Source organism: Protopterus annectens, chromosome 2.part0, assembly GCF_019279795.1.
Source record: "Protopterus annectens isolate FY-2018-M chromosome 2.part0, PAN1.0, whole genome shotgun sequence".
NCBI lineage: Eukaryota > Metazoa > Chordata > Ceratodontiformes > Protopteridae > Protopterus > Protopterus annectens.
The window spans coordinates 628,099,494-628,126,491 of NC_056728.1; the positions used below are offsets into that span (position 1 = coordinate 628,099,494).

Genomic DNA, 26,998 nt, shown 5'->3' on the forward strand with positions numbered 1-26,998 from the left:
ATTTGACATAGATTTGTATGTTAGGCAGAGATCGCCTCTGAGTAGGCGATATGTGACGGAGTAAAGCTGGAGTTTTTTTAGACGGTCTGCATAGGGCATCTGTTTGAGGTCAGTAATCCTCTTTGTGAGGTATTTCTGTGGCTTTTCCAGTTGTTGTAGATGTCTTGTGAGGTACATACCAAAAGGGACGTTGTACTCTATAATGGGTCTAATGAGTGATGAGTAGAGGAGAACAATGACCTCTTTTTTTTTTCTAGATGAGAAACCTTTTGTGATGATGTGAGCCACGTAGAAGGATTTCTTGACTACTGTGGCAATGTGATTATCAAAGGAAAGATTACTGTCCACCTGTGTCCCAAGGTCTCTTATCACACTTTCGGGGTTAAGTAGACTACCACTTATGTGGTAGTTCATGGGTTCAGAGTTTTTACCAAAGGGGATGACAATACACTTTTTGGCATTGAGCTTCAGGCCATGGCTTTGACACCAGGCATCTGTCTCAGTAAGGCCCTTCTGTAGTATGTCCACATCATTAGGAGTTTCGATTATGGCTCCTAGTTTGCAGTAATCTGCAAACTTTGTTAGCCAAAGACCTTCTGTGTTAGCCTGTACTTCAGAGAAGTAGATATCAAACAAGAGAGGACCCAGGACTGAACCCTGTGGTACTCCACTTGTCACTGATCTGAGGTCGGATTTGAAGTCTGCTACTTTCACAGTGTGGGTTCTGTCCATGAGCCAGTTGGCAACCCATCTTGTGACATAGGGATTTATACCTAGTTTAGTGAGCTTATCTATAATTCCAGAGTGAAGGATGGTGTTGAAAGCATTGGCAAGATCTAGATAAACTGTGTGAACCACCTTACCCTCATCTATGGCTTTGGTGATTGCTTCAAAGATGTCAATCAGGTTTAGGAGACATGATCTGCCTTTTACAAACCCGAACTGGGTAGGGTCCAGAGTTTGGAGATTACCAATGTCTTTGTTTATGAGTTCCATGATGATATGTTCCATGGCCTTGCAGACTAGGCTCGTCAGGCTAATGGGGCAGTAGTTCCCAGGGTCCATCGTGGGGAGTAGGATAACCATCACAGAGCACCATTCAGTGGGCACAAAGCCTGAGGTGAGGCTATGATTGAACATGGTACTTAGGTAGGGTGCCAGTTCATTCTGTAATTCATGTAGAACGCAGCCTGGGATATTGTCAGGTCCCATGGATGCTGTGTTCTTGGCTTTGGAGAATGTGTTTTTTACCTGTGCAGCCATGATTACATGAACTTTGCATTCTTCCGGTATAGAGATGGGCCCTCTAGGGGGTGAGAGGGGGGTAAAGTTAGCACTGAACCTATCTGCCTGGATGTTGGCGATATCAGTTGGTTCTGTATATTTAGTGCCATTGTGCTATAACTCAGAGCAGATCTGAGTGTTGCCATTGAGAGTCTTGACATAGCTATAGAATGCTCTGTGGTTGTCTTTAGAATCAGTAGCAATTTTGTTTTTGTAACTAGCTTTGGAGGATTTTATGAGGGATCTCAACTTCTTACTGAGGTTGACCAGGGAGTTCCTCCAGTCATGGGATTTTACTCTTTTTTGCAACAGTTTCTTTCTTCTGTTGTAGAGTTTGTTTATGGCAGAGGACCACCAGATTGGCTTCCTTTTTTTGGAGGATAGCATCTTGGTTCCATTAGGGATAGTATGATCCATGCACTCGTGTAAGTGCTTATAAAGTGCATTTGTGTAGGATTCAGCAGTCATACCTCTATTGTCCATCTGTATGGGTGTCATGAAGTTTGCCACTTCTGTCATAAGAAGTGTGAAGTTGGCTTTGGAGAAATTTTTTTACGGTTGTTTCCCTAATTGAGGGTGGGGGCGGGATGTGGATGACTAGAAGCAGTTTTGAATCACAGCAGTTTATTGGATGACACAGCATTGGTGGGAAGAGTTGGACAGGTTTTGACAGGAATACACAATGCAGACATAATAGCACATTAGTGCATGTGCCATTTATGCACATATTTGTGTTGTGATGTGTTAATTTTTTATTTATTTTATTTATTTTACATTTGTTTACCGGGTTAGTCTGACTGGATACATATCCCTTTTCAGCAGAGACCCGGGGAGAAAAGCTCCACATTTGAAAGGAACAACAATGGATAAACTAAACATAAGTAACATTCTAAGTATACAAAATACAGAGAGACTAATTAAAAATACATTCTATTAGATTCCACAAGTAAATGATGAGTAGATGCCGGGAAATACAGAAGGTTAAGAAGTAAAGAGGTTTGGGCTTTAATCGCGAGGGAGAAGGGTAAATCAACTTTCCAGATTGATTCTAAGGTTATAAGGGGGGGTCAGTCTAAGAGGAATAGGGTGATATGGGAATAGGTTAAGAAGGGATAAAGAGAAGTTTTGAGGTGAAGAGTCCTTTTAGATGGTGGTGTGTATATGGTAGGCAGCTTATAAGGTTAGTCAGGTTTGTCACAAGGGCATAGCCATTGTGCCTTAAGAAATGACTTGAGACTAGTTTTAAAATGGCTGAGCGAAGTTGTTAGTCTTAGGTTATTGGGAAGGGAGTTCCAGAGCTTTCCAATAGAGTTGGCATAGAGAGCATCACCACCTGAGTTATTGGATTTCATGGTTTGTACCAAGACACTATTTTATGACCAGAGGCTATTAAGGTTGGAGTACATTATATATTATATATTATCAGCATAATTATTCATGCAAGATCTGTACAAGACTGACTTCACAACAGGGAGCAGACACTTTAATGTAGTAGCAGGATAATGATGTGTTAAGGAAAGGTGTAGCCAACATTTACAGCCACAGGAGTTATACAAAACATTTGAAAACATTTTTCATTCATCTCGATTTCAACCTTTAGAGCATTCCAAGGAAAAAAATTATAACTGAGTATTATCTAGGCATACTTCAGAAAGTTTGCGTGACAGCAGAGTTCAGAAAAATGAGAATGCATGCATTTATCTTCATTATCCTATTGACCACTGCACTCTATAAATCCATCTCGTCATCTTGTTGAAAAGTATATTAAACTTTGTAAACATAGTCAAGCACAGCGGGTTGAAGTGCAACAAAGAATTGTGGGTGAAGGGAAAAAATCCCAAAATATTGGCATAAGCTGTGTGCTTCCATTTAACTTTTGATGCATTTGTTGCCCAGCGCCAGACATAGCACAAATGCAGAGGTGAAAAAATAATGATACAGAAGGGAGAAAATGCATCGACAGGGTAAGATGGAGGATGGAACAAGGAGAAAATGCATCGACAGGGTAAGATGGAGGATGGAACAAGGAGAAAATGCATCGACAGGGTAAGATGGAGGATGGAACAAGGAGAAAATGCATCGACAGGGTGATGAAGGATGGAACAAGGAGAAAATGCATCAACAGGGTAAGATGGAGGATGGAACAAGGAGAAAATGCATCGACAGGGTAAGATGGAGGATGGAACAAGGAGAAAATGCATCGACAGGGTAAGATGGAGGATGGAACAAGGAGAAAATGCATCGACAGGGTAAGATGGAGGATGGAACAAGGAGAAAATGCATCGACAGGGTAAGATGGAGGATGGAACAAGGAGAAAATGCATCGACAGGGTAAGATGGAGGATGGAACAAGGAGAAAATGCATCGACAGGGTGATGAAGGATGGAACAAGGAGAAAATGCATCGACAGGGTAAGATGGAGGATGGAACAAAGTGGCTTAGGACAGAGGAAGGATAAATGGTGGCTGTTGACAATATGTAGCCAACAGGTACACTTAAAATAGTGTACCACAAACAGTCAGTAACACTCAGCCAATGGCTGGATTAGAACCCTTGAAAGTAGACAAAAATCTAGCTATACAGGTGAGCATTCTCTCATCACCCCATAAAGGAGTTACGACTTCACAGCATTTAAATAACACAACTGAAGCACAGTGACAACTTACTGAGGCAGAAAGGGAGGACAGAAAGAAAAGGAGACAGATGCATATAGGAATAGCAACAATATGTATTGTGGGACATGTAGGAACATTTGTATGGTGTGTTACTCTTACTTAAATTAATCTTGACTCTATTTAGGTACTTGTTTCATGAGGATGTGCAGCAGATGTTAAAGGGGACACAAAAATCTTACGTTTACAAATGAATGAGGTTTTCTAAGTGGTGCCTACTGGAAACAGGGGATCTGTTGATGTTAATATCCCTCTGATCTTGAAATATTTGTGTAAGCTACTTCAGGATGGCTTATAATATGTACCCATTAAAGCCCATATCTGTCTGCCTGTGGACCCCCTCTTTCTTCTTTTCTTTTGGTAAAACAGTTCATGAAGGGAGTGTTGCATATGAGACCCCTCAAACAAATTCCTCCTTCCTGGGATCTCAACTATGTTCTGGAAAAATTGACATTACCACCTTTTGAACCAGCAGCTCATGGTGATCTAAGATTCTTCTTAACATGGAAACCTGTTTTTCTTATTGCGCTGACATCTGCAAGGTGAGTTTTTGAGCTACAAACCCTTGGTGGAATACCCTTATCTTATTATCCACAACTTTAAGATTGTGTTGTGTACTAATCCTTCTTTCTTGCCAAAAGTGGTCTCTGAGTTCATTCTCAATCAGTCCATTAAATTCCCTATGTTCTTTCTAGAACCTAAGAATAAGGGAGAGAGGAGACTTCATAGCTTGGCTGTGCAGCTGCAGCTCATGTGCTACCTTGACAGGACAAAGATCTTTAGGAAGGCCGGAAGGCCTTTTATTTCCTTCTGTGGGACAAAGAAATATCAGGTTGTCTCTTCTCTAAGTAAATCATTGCATGTTGATTGTCCTCTGGTATTGTTTTTTGTTACACCCACCATGGCAAGGTAAAGGTACATTCTACCAGGACCTTTTCCTCTTCAGTGATATATTGGAAAGGAATGAACTCTAGAAGTTTTCTAGAGATAGCAACTTGGTTCTCCATCCATCCCTTCATGCAGCACTTTAAACTGAACACTTTTGCTAGATTCAGAGCAGGTTTCACGAGGACTGTTCTCCAGGGGCTCCTGCACCCTTATCCTTCCTTCTTCCAGGTTGAGTAAGCTTTGGAATTCTACCCATATGCCAGTAAGGCTGTGTGTTTGTTGAACATAGTGTAGTTGCAACAGTTCCATTTACTTGTAACAGTAAATATTCATAGAACATACTACCTTACTGGCTGTACCTTGCCACCCCCCCCCTTTTGTTGGGTTTATATAGCTGGTTGTTGCAGTTGCTATTGTGTTTTGGTTCAACAACATTTTTTGGTGTGTGTGTGTTAGCACTTGGTATGGAACAGCAGATGTTTACAAAGTTTAATTTTCCATCTGCTCTCCTATTTGACCATAGAAAACTGAAAGGGTCCTGTCTGTGAGTGTGAAGGGGCTGTCCTGGTCCTGCCAGGTGACTGGTCCTTCACCTTCACAGACAGGCAGTGGAAGGAGTTCTGAGCTTTGACAAACTGCCAGAGGGAGGGTAACAGGGCACTACTACCCATATGCCAGTAAGGTAGTATGTTCTACGAACATTTACTTTTATGAGTAAGTGAAACCTACACAACTATACTTTCTTGCCTGTTCTCTGTTTGGCAGTGTCAGGTATTTTAGTAGCTTACAAAGGCTTTGATAATCAGTAAATCATTTTCTGTTCCTACATTTTTTTTTTCTTGTAATCTGCATGCAGCAGATAAAGCAACGTGCACTACAAAGAATTCTGATTGGGTCTCGTCTATCCCTTACTACGTGCTACCGATGTGGATGATTCACTTCTTGAATTTTGCTCTCTAGGTGAATTTCTTGGCATGCATGCCTCAAACACAGATTAAGTTTGTTATGATCACAGACACACTCATAATCCTATATAACATGCAAAAAATAAATAAATCTACCTGTTGTTATGCATTTTCCAGCTTTTTCTTTTTCATGAATGTAGAAAAGTTTAATATAGAAGCTGTCAGAGCTGAGGCTACAAATTTATTTCTAAGAATTAACTATATGTACATTGTGGTAGACCAAAAGATTGGATAGCTGAGGACAGTTAGTTCAGTGCTCAGTTTGTACCAAGGATCTCTGTCTCTTGACATTGGAGTGGCAGGCATTGGCAGCTAGGCGCCATCGCACCTCCCAGGATAGGCATCACCCATCCTTCTTGCCAAAACAATCAGTAACCTGGGCCACCAATCAGCCCCAGGTGGCCTTAAAAGCAGTCAGGGATTTATCTCTCTATACCACTAAGCTGGCCTATTCAGAGACTAGATATTCACTCTGTTGCCTTTTTATGTTAGGGAATTCTGAGTGGTGTATCATTTCAGTATTTGCAAAACAGTCCTCCACCTTTGAAAATACAATTCAAAATATCTCATTTTCAGCTGGTTTCTATGAGTATATACCACTCAGCCAGGGTACACCATAGCTGTGCCTGTAACATGTTATATTATTAAATGCACATTGTGTACACCAAATGTACAGGAATGAATGTTATAGTCCTATTTCCTTATAGCATGTCAGAACTGATCCTAAAATGAATAATAAACTGAAAATAAATTATAGAGTGTCCAATAAAATACAAACACCAGTGCTGGCCAGTGCAGTGACAAAATATAAAAGACGAATACAAAATATGCATTCACAACAGTTGCAAAGCAGAAACAGACAACAGTTACAAAATAAACATGCACACAAGTTTATTTTTTTTTCTTTTTCTTTTTTGTTTTATTTACTTTTCTTTTTTAGCTAAACAGCAAATCTCCATTGAATATAGAGAACTCAGAATCAGAGTATCTAACTCTTTCATGTTCAAAACAAATGCACAAATGTTCCAAAATAAAAGCAGCTAGGAGCCATCAAGAATTGTAGGGTCAGTTTTTAAGAATATGTCTATGCATTCACATACTAGTGGGATGAAATTATCTGTATCTTACAAAAGATCAGTATTTGGAGTATAATTCACTTTTTTGTTTATAAAAAATATTACTTATTGTCAGTTGAGAGTATTCAAAGAAAATTTGCAAAACGGACTGATGTGTTTAAAGAATTTCCCTGTAACAACAATTTGGAGAAACTAGGATTATTTTCACTGAGTTATAGATGGTTGAGAGATAGATTGAGTCTTGCATTCAGAGCACTTCATGATGAAGAATAAGAATTTAAAATTTTACTGAACTTGGATCTCCTCCAACTGATTATGGAATCTAGTAGGGATAGGCAGTATTTAAAACTGATGGGTGTAGAATTGCGTTAAGGACGAAGTTCATTATACAAGCCTTGCCAAGACTAAGGAATAAGTTACCAGTGAGCTTTAGACAAGGTACATCACTGTTCTCTCCCTTTCACTTTTCATATGCTGTTTTGTTCTAACTACAAACACCTCCTCCTTGTGTAGTACCACATTGTTATCTCCTTTTATTTTTTGTCATTTGCTAATATCTTTGTCATCCTACAGTAGCCCACCCAAATACAGGTCTGGACAACATGGATATGCAATTTCCAAATGTCTCTGTAGCATGCTTAGTAGATAGATATAAGCATCCTGAGACAATGTAGCAATTGTTTGGTTTTCACAGACAGCTATTTACTTTTTAAAAAAAACTAACACGGTATGTGACAGATGCACATACACAATTTCACTAGAGGCAAAGATGTTGGATACAAACAAGGTTGTTAAAACACACACACACTATAGCCACCACAAATAGTGTCAAGTCACTACACCACAGGTATCAGTAAGATTCTAACACAATTCATGTGGGCGTTAATGACCTGTGACATACTTCCTTGGACTATTTGAAGACAGACATTATTGATCTCTCTGAATATGTGTCTCAGGCAGATATATGCTTTGCACTGGGTAGTATTCTACCTTCACCAAGGATGATGCCACAGTATGAACAAAAGATGATTGACTTCAATAACTGGCTTAGTTTCTGGTGTCTTCCCAAGGGGATTTGATATTTATCAGCATGGAAGTACATGGTTAATAGACCACATTGCTTTGCAAAGGATGGTCTGCACCTATCTCCCCTAGGCCGAATATTGACTAAAACTTTATCCTTCCCTTAAAGCCTTTTATAGGCAATGCTATATTGACAAACCTACCAGCATAGCAAATAAAACCCAAAGAAACCTAAAGGTGTTACTACTTAATGTTAGGTGCCTAAATAAGGAACTCCACACCATACAAGCTGTCCTCACTCTGGAGAACATAGACATCTGTGCCATTACTGAAACATGGTTTAAATCAAAAGAAAGTACTCCGGCAGTGCAAGGCTTCAGTGTCTTCCACACATTTAGACCATGTTCCACAGGCAGGGTCAAAAATGTGGACAAATCTCAATCTATATTAGCTACAGGTTTAACTCTAGGTTGGCTAAACAGGATGATGACCAGGAATTTATCCATGTGCAAATCACCATAGACAAAGTCCCATACCATATCCTAGAAAGTTATACACCACCCTGTATGTCCCTAGAATCCCACTGCTCATACCTAGACCTACTGAAGACATTGAACACAAATGCTTGATCTTATAAGCTCAAAAACAAAAACAAAAAAACAAAACAAAACACGTTTCATAGGGGGATAACCCCCCCACACCCACTGTTACTTATATATGCCAACTCCGACATTGCACCACAGTATAGAAAAGATCAATATCCCAATCAATCCTTCAATGCTTCAATCCCACACAGTTCAGCTTATGGCAAAAAGAAACACTGTTCCATTTCTTGACAATCTAAATTGGCCGTAGATGCGAGTGTGTGTACGAGTGAGTGGTACAGATGAACTACCACAGAAGGGCTAGCCACCCAGTGGTATAAACCTTGGCTCGAGATGACTGTCGCTGTTGAAGTGACAACCCAACCCCATGTGCCGAAATGTGAAAAAGGGGTTGTGGATGGATGGATGGATTCTAAGCTTCAAGCTTTTCAGAACTCAAACTTTTAATGGGAACTGCTGCAAACCCCCTCCACCCCCACCCCATGTCACATCCTCACTGGCGAGGTCAGACCACAAAGCTGTCTCTTTTGAAATAAAAATCAACATTGTAAACCCAGCAAACAATGTAATAGTAGGAATTATTCCAAAGCAAGCTGCATTTTATTAAGCGATAGTTTGTCAAAATACAGTGCTTCTTCCTACAGCAACAGTTCAGGGCAACCTGTGTGGAATTCTTCACAGAGACCCTCTACAACCATGTAAATAGATGCATAGAAACTGCTGTACCTACTAGAAATAGGCCCGAACAAACTCTAAAAAACAAATCACACTAGTGGAATCCTAACACTAACAGAGTGTATAACAAAAGGAAAAAAGTCATGGCTAAAATCAGGAAGAGTGACTCTTATAATGATAGAGGCTCTCTGAATTAAGTCCAAGAAGGCCATTTACAAGGTCAAGATAGACACACAGGCTGAAGACAAACACAAGGCCTTATACAGCTTTGTCTGAAACCTCAAAGGCAGCATACATTAGTGTGGCAAACTGGTGGTCATAGTGCCACCTTCACTGAGCAGCAAGACCTAGAGAATTTGCAGGCTGACAAATTCAGCTCAAACTTCACCCCGCAACTTCCCCCTGTCCCCCCAAAAAATATCTACTAGCATAACCCCCAACTATTAACAAGGAGCAGGTCCTGGTGGCACTTGCTAAGGCCAAAAATACAGACTCAGTGGGCCCCAATAATATTCCAGGATGCATCCTAAATAGCTTGAAACATGACCTACCAGGGCCACGAGTCACTTTTTAATTATAGCCATAGAATATGCTTTGCACTATGAGAATGGAGGACTGCAATGGTTAGCCCACTTTACAAGGGTGGGCCATCAGCTGACACTGGACACTACAGACTGATTAGTATGACTAGTCTAATATGCAAAGGCATGGAACAAATTATCATAGAAATGATCAAGAAAGACATTGGCAAAATTCAGTCACTGGACTCAACCCAGTTTGGCATTGTCAGGGAAAGGCCAATCCTACTAAACCTGGTGGATTTCTTTGAGAAGGTCACCAAGGCAATGAATGAGGGAAAAACAGTGTATACACTCTACATGTACCTGGCTAAGACATTCCATACAATACACCAAATGGTTATAGTTGACAAACTCATTTAACTCTGCATAAACCCCTACTTAATTTGCTATATTGCCAGCTGGCTCACAGACAGGACATGCAAGTCAGGATTTGTGAGATCACCTCCAGTCACCAGTGGGGTACCACAGAGCTCTTTGCTGGGACCACTCCTATTTGGCATCTAAGTCTAAGAGGTAAAGGCTAATGTCAAGGGCCTTTAGCTGACCAAGTTTGTAGCTGTCTTCCCCCATGACTTAAACATTTTATAAGAGGGTCTAACATGGAAAAATGACTGGTGCCAAAGTCATGGATTAAAACTCAATGCCAAGAAATGCGTTATAGTGTCTTTTGGGAAAATTGCCACCCAGGCTAATTACTCCATCAATAAGATACCCCTAGGAGTTGAGCCAGTAGTCAGGGATTTGGGAAAATATGTAGTCATTAATTTGAATTTTGACAATCAAGTGGCCAAGGTAATAAGAAAATAATTCTATGTTGCCCAGCTTATAACTAAAGGTATGGCATCCAGGTCTAAGAAAGTCATTGTGCCACTTTATTCAACCATTCTGAGACCCATCATTAAGTATAATGCTCCCATCAGCACGTACCTGACCAGACATATGCAACAGCTGGAATGCCCACAAAGGTTCCATATCAGGAGAATCCAGGGTATAAACACATTGCCCTATGTAGCTTGCCTTAAAGCTCTATCTCTATACTTGGTTGAGAGGCAGTCTATGCCTGGCATACAAGGCATCCTCGGATCCAGCTCTGCTGGACCTTTTGGACATCCACATTAACATCAGAACCACCGAATTGCTTCTTGCATGATCACCATGATGACGAGTTAGACAAAACTGTTTTAAAAATGTTATGTATTTGTTATTCTTATTTCAGGCTGTTAATGCATTTGCAAGCTATATTTAAGCTTTGTAAAATATGTAGTAGAAAACAGCACCAAGAAAGTGCATTTTTAAGGAAAGGATTGACACCCTGCTTGTGAATGCAGAAAGGACATGAAACTGAAACAGGAAGCTCCTGAAGCCAGAACTGTAAGAGGAGCCAGGTGCTAGAAGTTAATTAAGATGTGACACCCCACAATTGGACCAGTAATCAAGGAGCCTCAATCCTCATCACTGGCACCATTGGGGGACGTACACAGGTAGGATGACAAGCTCACACACAGTATTTCCAAATGCATTTCTCTGCATCAAGTGCAATTTCCCTTAAGAGAACACAGAGACCACAGTCAGTCCAGGGCTGGTTTCTCTCTCTTTCTCCAGATCCCCAGTAAGACTCCCCACTGGAACAGATATAGAGTTGACATCTCAGCCCAGTGGCCAAGCCAAGACCTCCAGCACTCTCTCTGTCCAACCAGTGCTTCCTGTCTCTGCCCAAATAGCTGGCACACACACTCTTTGATGTTTGATTTACAGTCTCACACACACACACACACACACACACACACACACACACACACACACACACACACACACACACACACACACACACACACACCCCTGGGGAAGGCCTACACAGATTTACTAGCTATGCCCAATTTTTTGCCCAGACTATAAGGTAGTTATCACTGCCACCAGCCAACTCCTTATCAGCTACTTTAAGGCCCTTAACAAGGGTGTCCAAGCTTACTGTGTAATACCAATATTAATTTATTTTATTTATTTTACATTTGTTTGTCGGGATAGTCTGACTGGACACATGTACATTTACAGCGGATGCCCTGGGAAGAAAGCTCCATCAAGTTATAATAAAGTCAGCATGATACAAAATGTCACATTTTGCAAAAGAAGCATACATAGATTTAAAATGGAGAGCAGCAAACAGTGCAGCATACTGAGGTATTATCTTGATACAGCAGATCTAAAAGAGAACATAGAGAAACAACATATTACAGTTATATGTTACACATTACAGAGCAAGATACTGAGGTATTATACTGAAACAACAAGTCTTGAAAGAGGGCATAGAGAAACAACTTATTACAATTATAGGTTTGCAGTAGATTACTGATGTCTGCAGCAGATAATTAGAATTGTAACCAGCTGTTTATTTGTTTATAAAATGAAATGTGGGTTATTATATGATGCATGGGCATAACCATTTATTCATTAGGTGCACTTTGAGAGACTTTTTGAATATGGTGGTAGAAGGAGCAGAGGTTAAAGAAGTGGGAAGGTTGTTCCAGTTTCTGGCTATGTTGTGGGAGAACAGGGCCTTTCCTGCGGAGTTATTGGCTTTGGAGATGCAAAGGAGTATTTTTTCTGAAGAGCGTAGGGGGCAATTTGATATGTTCTTGATTAGTAGTTGGTTAAGAGATGGGGTTTTGTCAGGGTAGTTCAAAATCTTGTAGGCAAGTGTTAATTGGTGGTAGTTCAATAGCTGTTGAGGTTCTAACCATTTCAGTTGATGTAGTGCCTGACAGTGGTGGGTCTTACAGCTGGAGTTATTAGCAAATCTGGCAATTTTATTGTAGTAAGACTGAAGTAGTTCAAGGTTATGTTTTCTTGTCAGGGTAAGGATTGGTGCGGCATACATAAGGGTGGATAGCAGGTGAATTTGGGCAAGAGTAATTCGTGCCTGATCAGTTAGAAATGTTTTGTGTCTATAAAGTGTGCCTATTTTTTTGTGGACCTTTTTGATTATTTATGAGATGTGGACATCAAACAGTAGTTTGTTGTCGATTTCTACACCAAGGAGTTTAGTGTGGTCAGTTGGGGAGATGTTAGTTCCATTCTTGGATGTGATTGTGAAAGGATGATGGTTAGATTTAGTTTTGTTGGGAGCGAATATGAGTAGTTTGGTCTTGTTGGGATATAGAATGAGCTGGATCTGGGTGATCCAGTTTTCCACTGAAGTGAAGGATTCCTGTGTGAGTTTTTGAAGGGTAAGGAGGGATGGTGCAGTGCAGATGAGAGTTGAGTCATCTGCATATTGAATGAGTGAAACATGTTGGGTGGCGGTATGTAGGCGAAGAGTAGGGGGCCTAATATTGAACCCTGGGGCACTTCTATTTTGGTTGGGAGTAGGGGAGATAGTGTGTTTTGCCATTGGACAGATTGCTGTCTGTCTGACAAGTAGCATTTAAACCATGCTATAGTGGAAGGGGCAAATACAATACAAATGGTAGTCTGACCAAGAGCAAGGCTATTAAGAGTGGCCCACACAGTGTCACCAAATATGAATGCAAGTACTCTCAGAACTTAAATATCTCTAGATAGATCAGCTATAATGAAAGGTATAAATATATTTAATAATAAATAAATAATAAAAGAACAAGAAAATACTCAGTATATAATCTCAGTGACATCAGAGTTCAAAATCAAAGGAAATATTTAAAACAACATTGCAAGACAGTCTCAAATAAATAAAAATATTTAAACTAAGCTTTACTATATTCCTGAACAAGCCATAATTCATACCACACTTTTCAGCCACCTAACCTAGACCGAAAAAATAAAGGTGGAGGCATGTCCATATTCATTATGGATAACCACACCTCCAGGCTAGTTGCTCAGCATAACGCATCCGAGATTATCCAAGTGCAACTAACTCTGGGCAAGGCCACAATCCAAATTGTAACTTGCTACAGATCCCCCCACCATGCCCCAGGATTCCCACTCCTCATTTCTTAATACACTGGAAAATATTAGGGTACAACCCAACACCCTAATAATGGGTGATTTCAACTACCGCACCATTAACTGGGAAAACTACTCATGTACCAACTCTTTTGGTCAACATTTTCTGGAATTCTTAAATTCCAACGCCTTGGATCAACTTACCCACACCCCCACCAGTGGCAGCAATATCCTAGACCTGGTCATTACCAACATGGACGACTGGTGTTCCACACCAGAGGTCAATTCCTTGTTGGTCAGATCCGACCACAAGCTAATCACCCCAGACATCCACATCCTGCCCCCACCCACCCCCCTATTAGGGAAACTACTGTAAAAAATTTCTCCAAAGCCAACTTCACACTTCTTAAGACAGAAGTGGCAAACTTCACGACACCCATGCAGATGGACAGTAGAAGTATGACTGCTGAATCCTACATAAATGCACTTTCTAAGCACTTACATGAGGGCATGGATCATGCTATCCCTAACAGAACCAAGATGCTAGGAAGCAATCTGGTGATCCCCTGCCATAAACAAACTCTACAACACAAGAAAGAAACTGTTGCAAAAAAGAGTAAAATCCCATGATTGGAGGAACTCCCTGGTCAGCCTCAGTAAGAAGCTTTCATCTCTCATAAAATCCTCCAAAGCTATTTATGAAAACAAAATCACCACTGATGCTAAAGACAACCGCAAAGCATTCTATAGCCATGTCAAGAATCTCAATCGCAACACTCATATCTGCTCTGAGTTACAGCACAATGGCACTAAATATACAGAACCAACTGATATTGCCAACATCCTGGCACATAGGCTCAGTGCTAACTGTACCCCCCTCTCACCCCCTAGAGGGCCCATCTCTATACCGGAAGAATGCAAAGTTCCTGTAATCATGGCTGCACAGGTAAAAACACACTCTCCAAAGCCAAGAACACAGCATCCATGGGACCTGACAACATCCCAGGCTGCGTTCTACATGAACTACAGATTGAATTGGCACCCCACCTAAGCACCATGTTCAATCATATCCTCACCTCAAGTGTTGTGCCCACTGAATGGCGCACAACGATGGTTATCCCACTCCACAAAGGGGGAGCCACCACAGACCCCGGGAACTACCACCCCATTATCCTAATGAGCCTGGTCTGCAAGGCTATGGAACATATCATCATGGAACTTATAAACAAAGACATTGGTAATCTCCAAACTCTAGACCCCACCCAGTACGGGTTTGTAAAAGGCAGATCATGTCTCCTAAACCTGATAGACTTCTTTGAAGCAGTCACCAAAGCCGTAGACAAGGGTAAGGTGGTTCACACAGCCTATCTAGATCTTGCCAAGGCTTTTGACACCATCCCCCCCTCTGGAATTATAGATAAACTCACTAAACTAGGTATAAATCCCTATGTCACAAGATGGATTGCCAGCTGGCTCACTGACAAAACCCACACTGTGAAAGTAGCAGACTCCAAATCCTACTTCAGACCAGTGACAAGTGGAGTACCATAGGGTTCAGTCCTGGGTCCCCTTCTGTTTGGTATCTACTTTTCTGAAGTACAGGTTAACACAGAAGGTCTTTGGCTAATGAAGTTTGCAAGTGACTGCAAACTAAGTGCCATAATTGAAACTCCTAACGATGTGGACATCCTACAAAAAGGCCTCACTGAGACAGATGCCTGGTGTCAAAGCTATGGCTTCAAGCTCAATGCCAAAAAGTGCATTGTCATCCCCTTTGGTAAAAACTCTGTACCCATGTGCTAGCACATAGGTGGTAGTCTACTTAACACTGAAAGTGTGATAAGACACCTTGGGATACAGGTGGACAGTAGTCTCTCCTTTGATAATCACATCTCCATACTAGTCAGTAAATCCTTCTACATGGCACACCTCATCACAAAAGTGTTCTCATCCAGGAAAAAAGAGGTAATTGTTCCCCTCTACTCGTCACTCATTAGACCCATTATAGAGTACAATGCCCCTGTTGGTATGTACCTCACAAGACATCTACAACAACTGGAAAGGCTGTAGAAATACCTCACAAAGAGGATTACCAGCCTCAAACAGATGCCCTACGCAGACAATCTCAAAAAACTCCAGCTTTACTCCATCGCATATCGCCTATTCAGAGGCGATCTCTGCCTAACATACAAAGCTATATCAAACCCAGAGCTGTTGGACATGCTACACTTAAAGAAATCCCAATCCCTCTGAGCTACACTCTCTAGGGACCCACACCTTGTCACCACAATAAACAGAACATGCTGGAGGGATAGATTCCTGTCCCAGAGACTTCCTATACTCCAGAACAAACTACCAGTCTATATCAAACAAAGCTCCTCATTAGCACTCTTCAAGACAAATCTTGATGATTGGATGGGAAATAGGAAATTCACCCTGGGGATCACCTCTGTGTCTCTGCTCAACAGGGGCACAGGAAAATAATTTTCTTGGGTGGCGAAAGCCAAGGTACCTTTTTGGCTAGGCTTATATAGGCCCTAGGGCCAATAGCCTAGAACCTACATATGAACCTATATCCAAGAGAATTATACTGTTCTCTAGTAACTTACTTCATCAGAGCAAGGCAGATGTGTGGTGAATGGTTCCTGTTGTTGTCATGTTCAAGAAAGAATACAGAATGCACTGTCTCACTAAGAGACTCCTCAAATTAATATCTCAAATGTTACTGCTGTGTTATCTTGCAGAATGAATCATTTCTTGCCATCTGATTCTATCCCAGATGAAACCCCCACTGCTGGAATCTGTCAGTATTTAGCATCTACCTGTGAAAATACATAAACCTCAGATTGTTGGCAGATGCTAGATGTCATAAAACAATCAAATTAATTCACATTTCAAAACTAGTAACAAGTTCACTCTGAAGACAATACAGAAAGCTTCTCAGCACAGACTCTGTGTCTGTACCTCATTGAAAACTGAAAGATATATTTTATAGCATAGCCATAAAGTAATTTAATCTGTTTGTCTGAAGTTAACCTCCTGTGTTCCAGTTTCCACTGTTAAAATATATACATTTAAACAGTTACAATAGTGCATGTACATTTCTGTTCTCTTCCAGCAGGGCACACTCTGGTTACATTTTAAGCACAAGCACTTTATAAAATACTTTTCTAACACATGTCTGTACAGACCAGTTTCATATACATATGACATACATTTGTAATAGAGTGGTAACACAAGCATCTTATATAAATAATGCTGATATTCACAAATGACATAATTATTTACAAAATTCCAGATAGCTGTGCTGGCAGTATCTCCCTTTGTTACACAAGATATGAAATGCATTTGATTAGACTATCTGATATTTTCACTGTATGTAAGAAAGAACCAAATTAATTACCTCTGGTTTCTGGGAAACAAAATATATGCTAAATATATTGAGCAAATATAGAGGCAGTCCTGCTGAAAGACCTTGTTTTGTTCATATGTAGGCACATTCTGTTTGCAGCTGCTTTTATTATAATTAGCAAATCTAAGGATTCAGAATTCTTTCTGTTAGAGTTAGTGAGGATATTTATATAGCTTCGACAAGAGGTTTTCATTAAGCATTGTCTATGCAACTAATTATTTTTCTATTCTTTGTGCAGCTATCTTTGCCGCTCCATATTTAATTTGTATCTGTACTGTCTTCATTTATTTATTGTCTAAGTAAAGTTTTTATTTACTCACTTTTAAGATCTTGTGGCTTGTATTTATTATTCATTATTCATTATTCAAGGAAAGGGAAATATTTAACACTGCAGGTTGATAAACTGCTAGTCTCCACCTCTGATTGGCTGGCTATAATCTCCTTACCATATGCAATACCAAATTATACAGTTTTATGATACAAAAGGTATTGCTTTTACATTTTATTTAATAAATAAGAACTGCCCCCTGAAATTTTTCTTGCAACTGAAACTCTCTGCCACAACATCATGAAAGACTAAATTCACAATGCCTCAGTACACAAATGAATGTATAGGCAACTATATTTTCCATGCTAAATGCATCAGTAGGAGTTTCTTAGTTTCCTATTTTCTAGAAAGACAATTTGTCATCTAGTTCTTCCAGGTAGTACACCTTGTATTGGCAATTAACAAGAGTGAGGAAGAGTTATTGAAACCACTATGTAAATAAGAAACTGCTCTTCTGAAGTAAGTTGATTTTGCTTGTCAATACATACCATAATATAATTTTGTTAGAGTGGTTATAGAGAAAAAAACAGTAAACAGTGAAACTAAAAACTAAAACAACACAATATAATCCTCATTTTTGACAAAATCAAACTTTAACATGAAGTGTATAACTGGAAATGAACTTAATTGTAAAACTAAAATGCTTTAGAGTGACCAATGCAGTTTAGTCAGATGCTTGTATTCTGACAGCATTTCCTGATTCTTTTTTTTATTATTATTTTGCAGTTAACACTGTTCTTTCACCTGCTTACTAATCCCCATTCCACAACAAAAGCAGTCATTGCAAAATGACACTAATGTTATTACCACATCCGTCTTCTACACATAAAATCTGCACTGTTTTGTGACAGACACCTATCATTGCTGCTAAAAAAATGTATGTCTGTGGCAAAGTCAAACCTACTGTTGGTGTCCTCGTCCAAGGCTTGGGACATGCAGATCATGAGCTGAATGTTGCACAACAGCATGATGATGAGTGGGATACTGAAAAGGCAGCTGAAGGTGAACAGATTGTAGAAGGTCTGCTCCCACCACTTAGTGAAACTGCCATGGGTTACACACTGAGAAAACATTCTTCCACTCCCGTCAGTTACATACGTCATTCGAAATAGGAAGAGCTAAGGGAGAAAACGGGCAAAAGTACCAATTTTAAAATAAAGGCAGTGCTAATTTTTGCAAAATGTATTTTTTCTTTTGTAAGAGTGCTGTAAAGTTGGCAAATGTAATTAAAAATCAAGTTCAAGTAAAAACATGCCATTAAAACATTAATAGAATAGTACAGATCTCTCTGGTACAGCACAAAAAAGTTATTACCTCAGTCTGACTTAACAACACACTCTGACTTCAGCCCATTACATTGTTTTGGATCATTTATAAAATTTCTTCATCAGGCTCCTCAAATGTGACAACTTGTATGCTCCTGCCAAATTTTACAAATTCTAGGAAATGGATGCTTCCTGCACAGCTGAGAAGATGCGTGTATATTTTCATCAGTTCCAAGTAAACTGGTATTTTCTTGCAAAAAAGAAAAATCCCTCCTGTGATCCATTTTCTTAAAATGCACACACACACACACACACACACACACACACACACACACACACACACACACACACACACACACACACACACACAAACATCTATGCATTATAAGTTGCCATTAGAACACATGAAAAGGTAAAAAGACGGCACTAAATGTTCAGCATGGAATCTTCCCTTAGCACCACTGAGGGGCTTATTTGCATCCTTACTTTTTGTTTACTTACAGGTAGGAATGGTTAATGTTTTGCCATTTTCAAGATGTGTTCTACCTGCCTGAACTGAGCTGACACAAATATTATGATGACATTACCTTTTTTTGGTATTTGGGTCAGATGTGGTAATCTACATGTCTGGCGTACCTGCAGTATCTCTCCATTCACTACATTCCCAAGAAGAACATTTCTTTTATATCAGTTGGCAAACCATAAGTATATTAAGTATCATACCTTTCAACCTCGTAGACCAAGAAATCTGGACAAAGACATAAATAAAAGTGGGACAAAGGCCCAAAAATAGGGACAATTTTAAAACACTGCTCTTATAAACTTAGAAAATTAATAGAATAACAGGTTTTGCATTAGCATAAATTTTCTGAAGGACATGAAGTCTGAAACTCAAATGTCTATCATCATTTTTAAACTTCAGTCTTTAATAATCTTCCACTAATTTGCAAGAAAACCATAATTTTATGAAAAATGGACCAAAAGTATGACTCCAAAATCTGGGCATTCTGTGAAAATGTGTACAATTGAGAGGTAAGTATCTAGATTTTACACACCACATCAAGCTGACATTTCTATTGTAACCTGCCATTTTCATCCTATGTTACTTGGGTTCAGATCCATAATATGTAAGCTCTTAATGATGTATTTTAAATAAGAGGCAATGCTATTCTGTGTGCTGGAGCTGCATTCTTGTACAACGTAGAGCTTTTCTACTTGTCCTATGTATGTGTTGGTATTAAAATGTTGGGTAAGTTGTTATTTTAAGTTTAGTAACACATTCCCTCTTTCCCCAATGTATTTCCCTGACACTCCCATCACACCAAGCACTCATACAGATTCCTGCCACTTTAAGCACCAAGCTGTAGCATCCCACTTAGTAAGGTAAGTACTGCCTTCTTTATGCTGCAGATTGCCCCACTGTCATCCACTCTGGGGCTGCTGCTTCTTGAACAAATTGTAGAATATAGCTACAGCATTCCCTAACTATATATAACCACTATAATAACCTCTCTCTAACAGTGGGCTGCATTATTTTTCTCATCTTCTTAATATCTGTGTATTTCCCTCTAGCTGCAACTTTAAAACACTTTACCCTCCTACTGAACAGCCTCTGGAGATCCTCAAACTCCCAGGTTCCTTGTCAACAATTTAGCTATTTTCTCTCATTTGTATTAGGTATAAATAACCTAGCCATGGTTCTTCATCCTGTACTTTTTTCACTTGTAACTCAGAATTTACCATGTATATGGCACATGAATCTTTTTCTATGGAAAAGACAGAAAATTATGTAATAGAATTTATGAGCACATATATGCTGTTATGCAAAAAATATGTTAAATGCTTTATGTAATCACATCCTTGTGAACAAACAGTATAGAAAGATGTTGCTTTATGTGGCTGACTGTGTTAAGACTGATTTTAAAAGGAGGAGCAGGGAAAATGTACCAGAATATAAAAAAGTTGTCCGGCAAATTTAACTAAATGCCAGCATTAAGAATGGTCTTAATGCAGCTATTAATTATAAAGCTGTTTTGAAGCATACAAGAAATAGTAAGAAGTAAAGTATTACATTTTTACAATATTTGTGTTGTGGATTTAATGGCTTTTATCTTTGTCATAATAAAATGAGCTACCATTTAAATGGCGTTTTCAGTGTAGAACATTTAGTCTGACAAATTTGTCAGTGTCAAGATAAAAGCACTTACTGTTTTATTTTATTAAGTATTAATGCATTTAATTAAGTGCGTTCTTTATTTTCCACCATGACTGCAGTAGCTTTTGGTTGAAATGCAGGTTTGCATTTTCTGCCTGTTGTATTACCGGTATAAAAAGATTTGTTCTAAGTGTCCATTATCAATAAAGGGATTACTTTTACAGTTCACAGCTTTGAGAACAGGAGTGTAGACAAGAGCTTCTCTTTTGTACTGAAACCTTATACTTTAGCCCCCCCCCCCCCCACCAGCACACACACATATACACACTTAACATTTAATATGTGCAAATCTCTATAACTGCAGTTCTTTTTTTAGCACCTTACTTAAACTGCCACTTAAGATATAGGCAAACTACATTAATATAAAATAAAACAAACCATGTTAGCATGTTTTCATTTACAAACATTATAGACTGTGGTGGTGGTGCTGTGGTAGCGTTGTCGCCTCACAGTAAGACGTTGTCCTGTTCAATTCTCAGCTAGAGCATCTTCTGTGTGGAAACCTGTGTGAATGGGCGTACCTTCATTGAAGGTTGTGCATCATGGCCGGCAACTCGGCACATAAAAATCTACTGCAAATCATTAGCGGACCGTAGTTCCGCTGTGGCGACCCCTAACCGGGAAAAGCCGAAAGACACAACATACATCACATATGTTCTTTTTTATAACCATCAGTTGTTCAGCAATATATAAATTGCACACTTCCTGCCTTCCCATAAACCTCTCTCTCCCCCTCCTGCTATAGCCCAGGAGATTAAGTATCATCACACTGCTGAAAGTGTGGCCTCACACATAGGAGGAATGCTTGGTTAAGCTATGCACTCTTGACAATTTGCAAAGAGTGCAGTTTCCAGAAAGTCTTCTAGTTCTTCTGGAGCCAGACTAGATCCCTTCTCTAAGGCTTATGCTGCCTGAAGAATTGACCTCCACCTGAAAGTGCTCATGAACAGAATTATGACCAAATGGATAACTGTGGTAAAAGCTGAGGCCCTCTACAGCTGTAAAGGAAAAGGGTTATGTGAGCAGAATTCAGAGCATGAAAACTAATAAAAGAAACAATAAAATGCCAAGGCAAATATACATAACTCAGAAAATTATTTTGAAATTTGAGACTATGAACTTGATCTTCACCATTGTCTGTAGAGGCCTGCTAGCTGTCCCAGCAGTTACACTTTGTGCAGCCTTTTCACTATTCTGAGATTGCAGAGTGAATAAAATCTTCTTCGTGTTAAGGAGGGGAAAAAGAGCACCTTGTATTTACTGACCTTCACTGTGTGTCAGTCGATGTTTGCACTTGCTGAAAGGCCCCTGAAAGTCTCTCAGATGCAGGTAACAATAAACTCATTGGTGCTTCTGAGATATTATGTATAACCTGATGTAACATGTTAACCATACAGTCTATCTGAACTCCTGTGTACTCCACCAACTGTTTATAACATCACCATTTCTACAGAAATCCCATTTAAAGAGGCATCTCATGGGAACCCTTTGCTCACACTGAATGTCATGGATTGATAGGTAATACGAAGTCTTTCTGAAACAGTGCCATTTCTCATTTGAACCAGTCCTTGAATTCCCAGTGTGATTTATCTCTGTAAATGAATGAATCCATTACACTGCTTTGAACGTCTTTACTCAAAAATCACGGACAAAGCCAAAAATCAAGGACACTTTTTAAATATTCCTTTAATTCACTCAAAATGTTAGTACAGCAACAGGTTTTGCACCAGCATTCATTTTCTGAATGATAAGAAGTATGGAACTGTAATGTCAGCCATTATTCACTGAATGCAAGCCTTAGTGATTTACCAGAAAATCAAAGCATTTTATGAGGGACAGAGCATAAATATCAGGCAAAAATCAGGGACATTTCAAGGGTATGCTTACCTGCAAAAGACTGCATAAAGGATAAAAGCTTTTTTAGGCTAATAAGCACTTGCATTATCTATCATGGTAAAGAAGACTTATAAAAGAACATGGTAAAAGGGGTCTATATCACATTGTTGAACATTTAATTTATGGAATACCTAATTGTCAAACTACCTATTCAACAAATGACCTAATCATCGAAGTGGAATTCATTGAAAGATTGTACTTGGCCATCCTGAAAAAGACGTGTGATTGACATGCAGACTGGCTGTGATTTACTCATTACCTCATTGTAGTGCGATCTCGGAGTTGGTATATTTAATTTGCAGGGTGTGTGTTTGTCTGTGGAGGTTCAGCCCCCATGGCGATGCAGGGGGCCATACCCCCCTGGAAAAATATAAAAATGTTTACCTTTTGCAGTGTTTGCCAAGTAAAATCTTTCAATGAATTCCACTTCGATGATTAGGTCATTTGCTAAATTGGTAGCTCAAACCAAGTATACGAACAGCAGCAGCAGCAGTTGGATCCTTGATAAAGTCTGTGAATAAGCAGAGATGAAAGCGCTTGGAAATAATGTTTACCAGAGTTATTTATTTATTATTTTTATGTGAATAAAGTGTTATATTTATCAAGAACTTGCTGCCGTTCTTTTGGACCTACTGCTGCTGCTGTTGTTCGTATACTTGAATAGGTAGTTCGACAATTAGGGTTTGACGATTAGGAATTTGATAAATTAAGAGTTTGACGATGTGATATAGAACCAGTAAGAGACATGTCTCTGGTCTGCTTTGGCACAAAATTATGACATGTTCTTCTCATTTTATTTGCTTGTTTTAACATTTTTTTTAAATAAGGTTTTGTTCTCTCCAGCCATGGCCATCAAACCTGTCCTTGCATTCTGTGGCTTTATATGTTTTCTCCATCCTACCTGGTATTCCACACCAAGAAATGGAAGGCAGGTTCCTGTTTCTAGAAGGGACTACTTTGCTATTACAAGGCTTGGACATGTTTACCCTGGCAGTGTCAGGGAGGGGAATGAGAGTCAGGTACAGGGAGTTCACTGTCTGCTGGTGGTTCAGAAATTTTAGACTGCACCTAATTCTACACCTGTGGATGATATGTATGATTATCAGAGCTTTGGCCGAGTACTTCTTAGATTGCATAAGCACGTTTGGCAGAGCTAGGAACATGGCCTCAGTATATATGCTGTTCAGTTAATAGCTGTCAGTGTTCTAGTGTTCTGGATAACCTCCTTCTTCCATGTGTTGATGTCAGCTGTTTTCTTCCACTTGTACTGCATAGGTTGCTGGTTAACCCCTGGTCACCTTGTTCATTGCCAGGCCTTTAACTCTCTAAACCATGAAGACTTCTTTTTCTTCTCATTTTTTCTCACCAATGGCTGCCACCTATTTTTACAGACAGTGGTCCGTACTCATCAGAGGGAAGATCATGGATTTAACAAAAGCATAGCTCAGCATTTACAGTGTATGTGGCCATGTATATGGCTATTCCCACTACTACACAGTGGGAATACAAAACACTCATGTTGCAACTTTACTTGAGATATTCCAGAACATAAAGGTTCTTAATTCCTATCTATTACTTTTTTAAAGTTCAAATGCAGTTGTTTTAACGTAAATTTGAGAGTACACATTGATATAGCAACACATGCTGCTGCCTCACAGATCTAGAACCTAAGTTTGATTCTAAGTGACTTCCATTCACTGGCTGTGTGGAGTTTGAATGCGCACTATATATTAGTTTAAGTTTAATATGGATACTGTGTTTTCCTTCTGTCACACAAAGTCATGCTTTTTGATTAGCAACTCTAAATTCTCCATGCATATTGCATTTACCCTTTTCTTTGTGGTATAGCTTAAAGTTGAAGAAAAGTCACTAAGAGCCATTTCAATTTTGACGAGTTAACAAATTGTTAAATATATAAGTAAAATATGTTATTTAGTCTATATCATTATGATAATATTTGAATTTACTTAGAATATGAGGTCAAAGCTGTGATCCTAAAAACAGAGCTCGCTGCTGACATGAGCTAACTCTGGAGGAAGTTTTACTGCTTTGCCTGCTTCAGTCAAGAAGTTTGGTACAGCTCTCAATTTGAAGACTTCTGGTATTGGAACCATATCTCATATTTAATTTTGGTAAGAGTCAGCACTCCTTGAAGGTGAATAGTGGGCTATACGTTTGTCTGATCATCAGCTTCTGCTTGTGTCTTAGGTCACCTAGATGGCTATCCATGTATAATAAATACATAAGCAAGATATAACAAGGTAGCATCACTGTTTATAAGGTGAGCTCTTCTTCTGCCTGCTTGGTAAATAGTGATAGGTACTTTTTCAGGGAGAAGGAAATGCATTTTGAAACACTGGCAAATAACTACTATATGCCAAAACCTGTTCTCCTATAATAAAAGGACTGTGTTTAAAAGAAATTACACACCTCAGAAGTACTTCAGTCTGTAAATTGCTAGTTGTACTAAAGTTTTTGCTGGAGATGGCAAACTGTGATTGGGGTGAGTAACTTTCTTTCAAATTGTAACTTTGCTCACATTTTCTAAATTAATGGAAAAGTTGTGCCAAGGAACTGCCTGACTCAGGGTCAGGTAATATTAACGCTAGCAAATTTTGTTGCATTTTGTATTACTGTAGGTGTATGTTTACTTGTTCTTTGTTAAAATGGTCTGTGCTTTATGTATTTTTTGCTTTATTAAGCTGTACAGACTTGGATATACCTTTAAATTATGTGTACCAGTCCTGCGGTCAAACATAAATAAATAATCCCCAGGCAAAGGCCATGGTTGCCATGTAGCCTTAGTTCAGTTTTGCTCCAGAAACAGAGCAAATCACTCTGTCTCCTGAACAGGTTTCTGTGTTGTCATACTGGCAGTACATCAGTTCTGAAGCTGGCAAATAATACATTTGCTAATACTGGCAAAATGTGGGTTGTTACAAGTCCTTGAGGAGTAACTCACCAAACATGACTACTCAAGAAATTATGCTCTCAAAAAAAAATAAAATAACCATGGGATTCAGAGAATCACTGTCCAAAAATGTTAACTATCCGATACGGATTAGTATGACAGAGAAATTTTAATTTAGAGCCATGAATGGGTGTGCCTTCTTTGAAGGTTGGGCATTGTGCTGGCACCTCGGTACCATAAAAATCCACTGCCAATCATTAGCGGACCGGAGTTCTGCTGTGGCAACCCCTAACTGGGAAAAGCCAAAAGACATTAGTTTTTAGACTTGGTATAACTGTAATAGGAAAGACCTCATTAGTGGCTCATTACCATCTCTCTGAGTATTGCACTGACAGTGGCAGTGTTCTCTCTAGCAGCATATACATCAGTTTAGTAAAGTCAGAGCCCTGCACACACGCACACACACACACACACACACACACACACACACACACACACACACACACACACACACACACACACACACACACACACACACACACACACACACACACACACACACAATTCCCTACCTAACTCCTCTAGTGCAACAACCTAGGCAGACACACATTCACACACATACTCCCCACAGACATGCACATTTTCATTCATACAGCCTCATTCACTCCTCTGCAGATATGCACACACACATCCAAACACATAAACACACACTGTTACTGCTCATCTCCACAGCTTCACTGGACATAGCCTCAGGAGTACTCCTTTAGGACTGAATGTATGATCACTGTCTTTTGACAGCATTCACTTTTTCCTTCCAAAGTAAAATTTTACTCAACTTAGTGATTCTCTGACTCACACTGAGAGAGAACAGACATTTCCAGGGTACAACACATGGCTAATTAGCATTAGCCACTCCCATAAACAGCTGCATGCTATTAGCATGTGGCTTCTCCCACAAGACCACTCTGTGCATTAAGGCCCCTGCAAGGAGAAAACCTCAACTGTAGAGCAGGGCATGAATCAGAAAGGCTACGTATGATAAAGAAATCTTCAGGGATAAGATTTCTGTGTCACACTAAGTTTTTTTGAATCACAGTATAACTGTACTTACAGTATATGTACCAACTGTACAGTCCCACAACCATGAAGGAGAGAGAAATCTCCCAAAAGAAAGGAATCACTCCTGGTCCACACTTAGAAACTCTACCCAAAGTGATTTCCTACAGAAAACTACAATCATGGAGTTTAACTTCACTAGTTGTGGTCAGTGAATTAATTCAGCAT

General features: G+C 39.5%; 1 protein-coding gene across 1 annotated transcript in view; it reads right to left on the reverse strand.

Moving 5' to 3' along the window:
• The window catches only part of GNRHR (gonadotropin releasing hormone receptor), a 76,941-nt gene that overhangs the window by 15,060 nt on the left and 34,883 nt on the right, over positions 1-26,998 (reverse strand). The window contains exon 2 of the mRNA XM_044060338.1: positions 18,332-18,545. Within this exon, the coding sequence (XP_043916273.1) occupies positions 18,332-18,545 (214 nt within the window). The remainder of the gene's footprint in view (positions 1-18,331; positions 18,546-26,998) is intronic.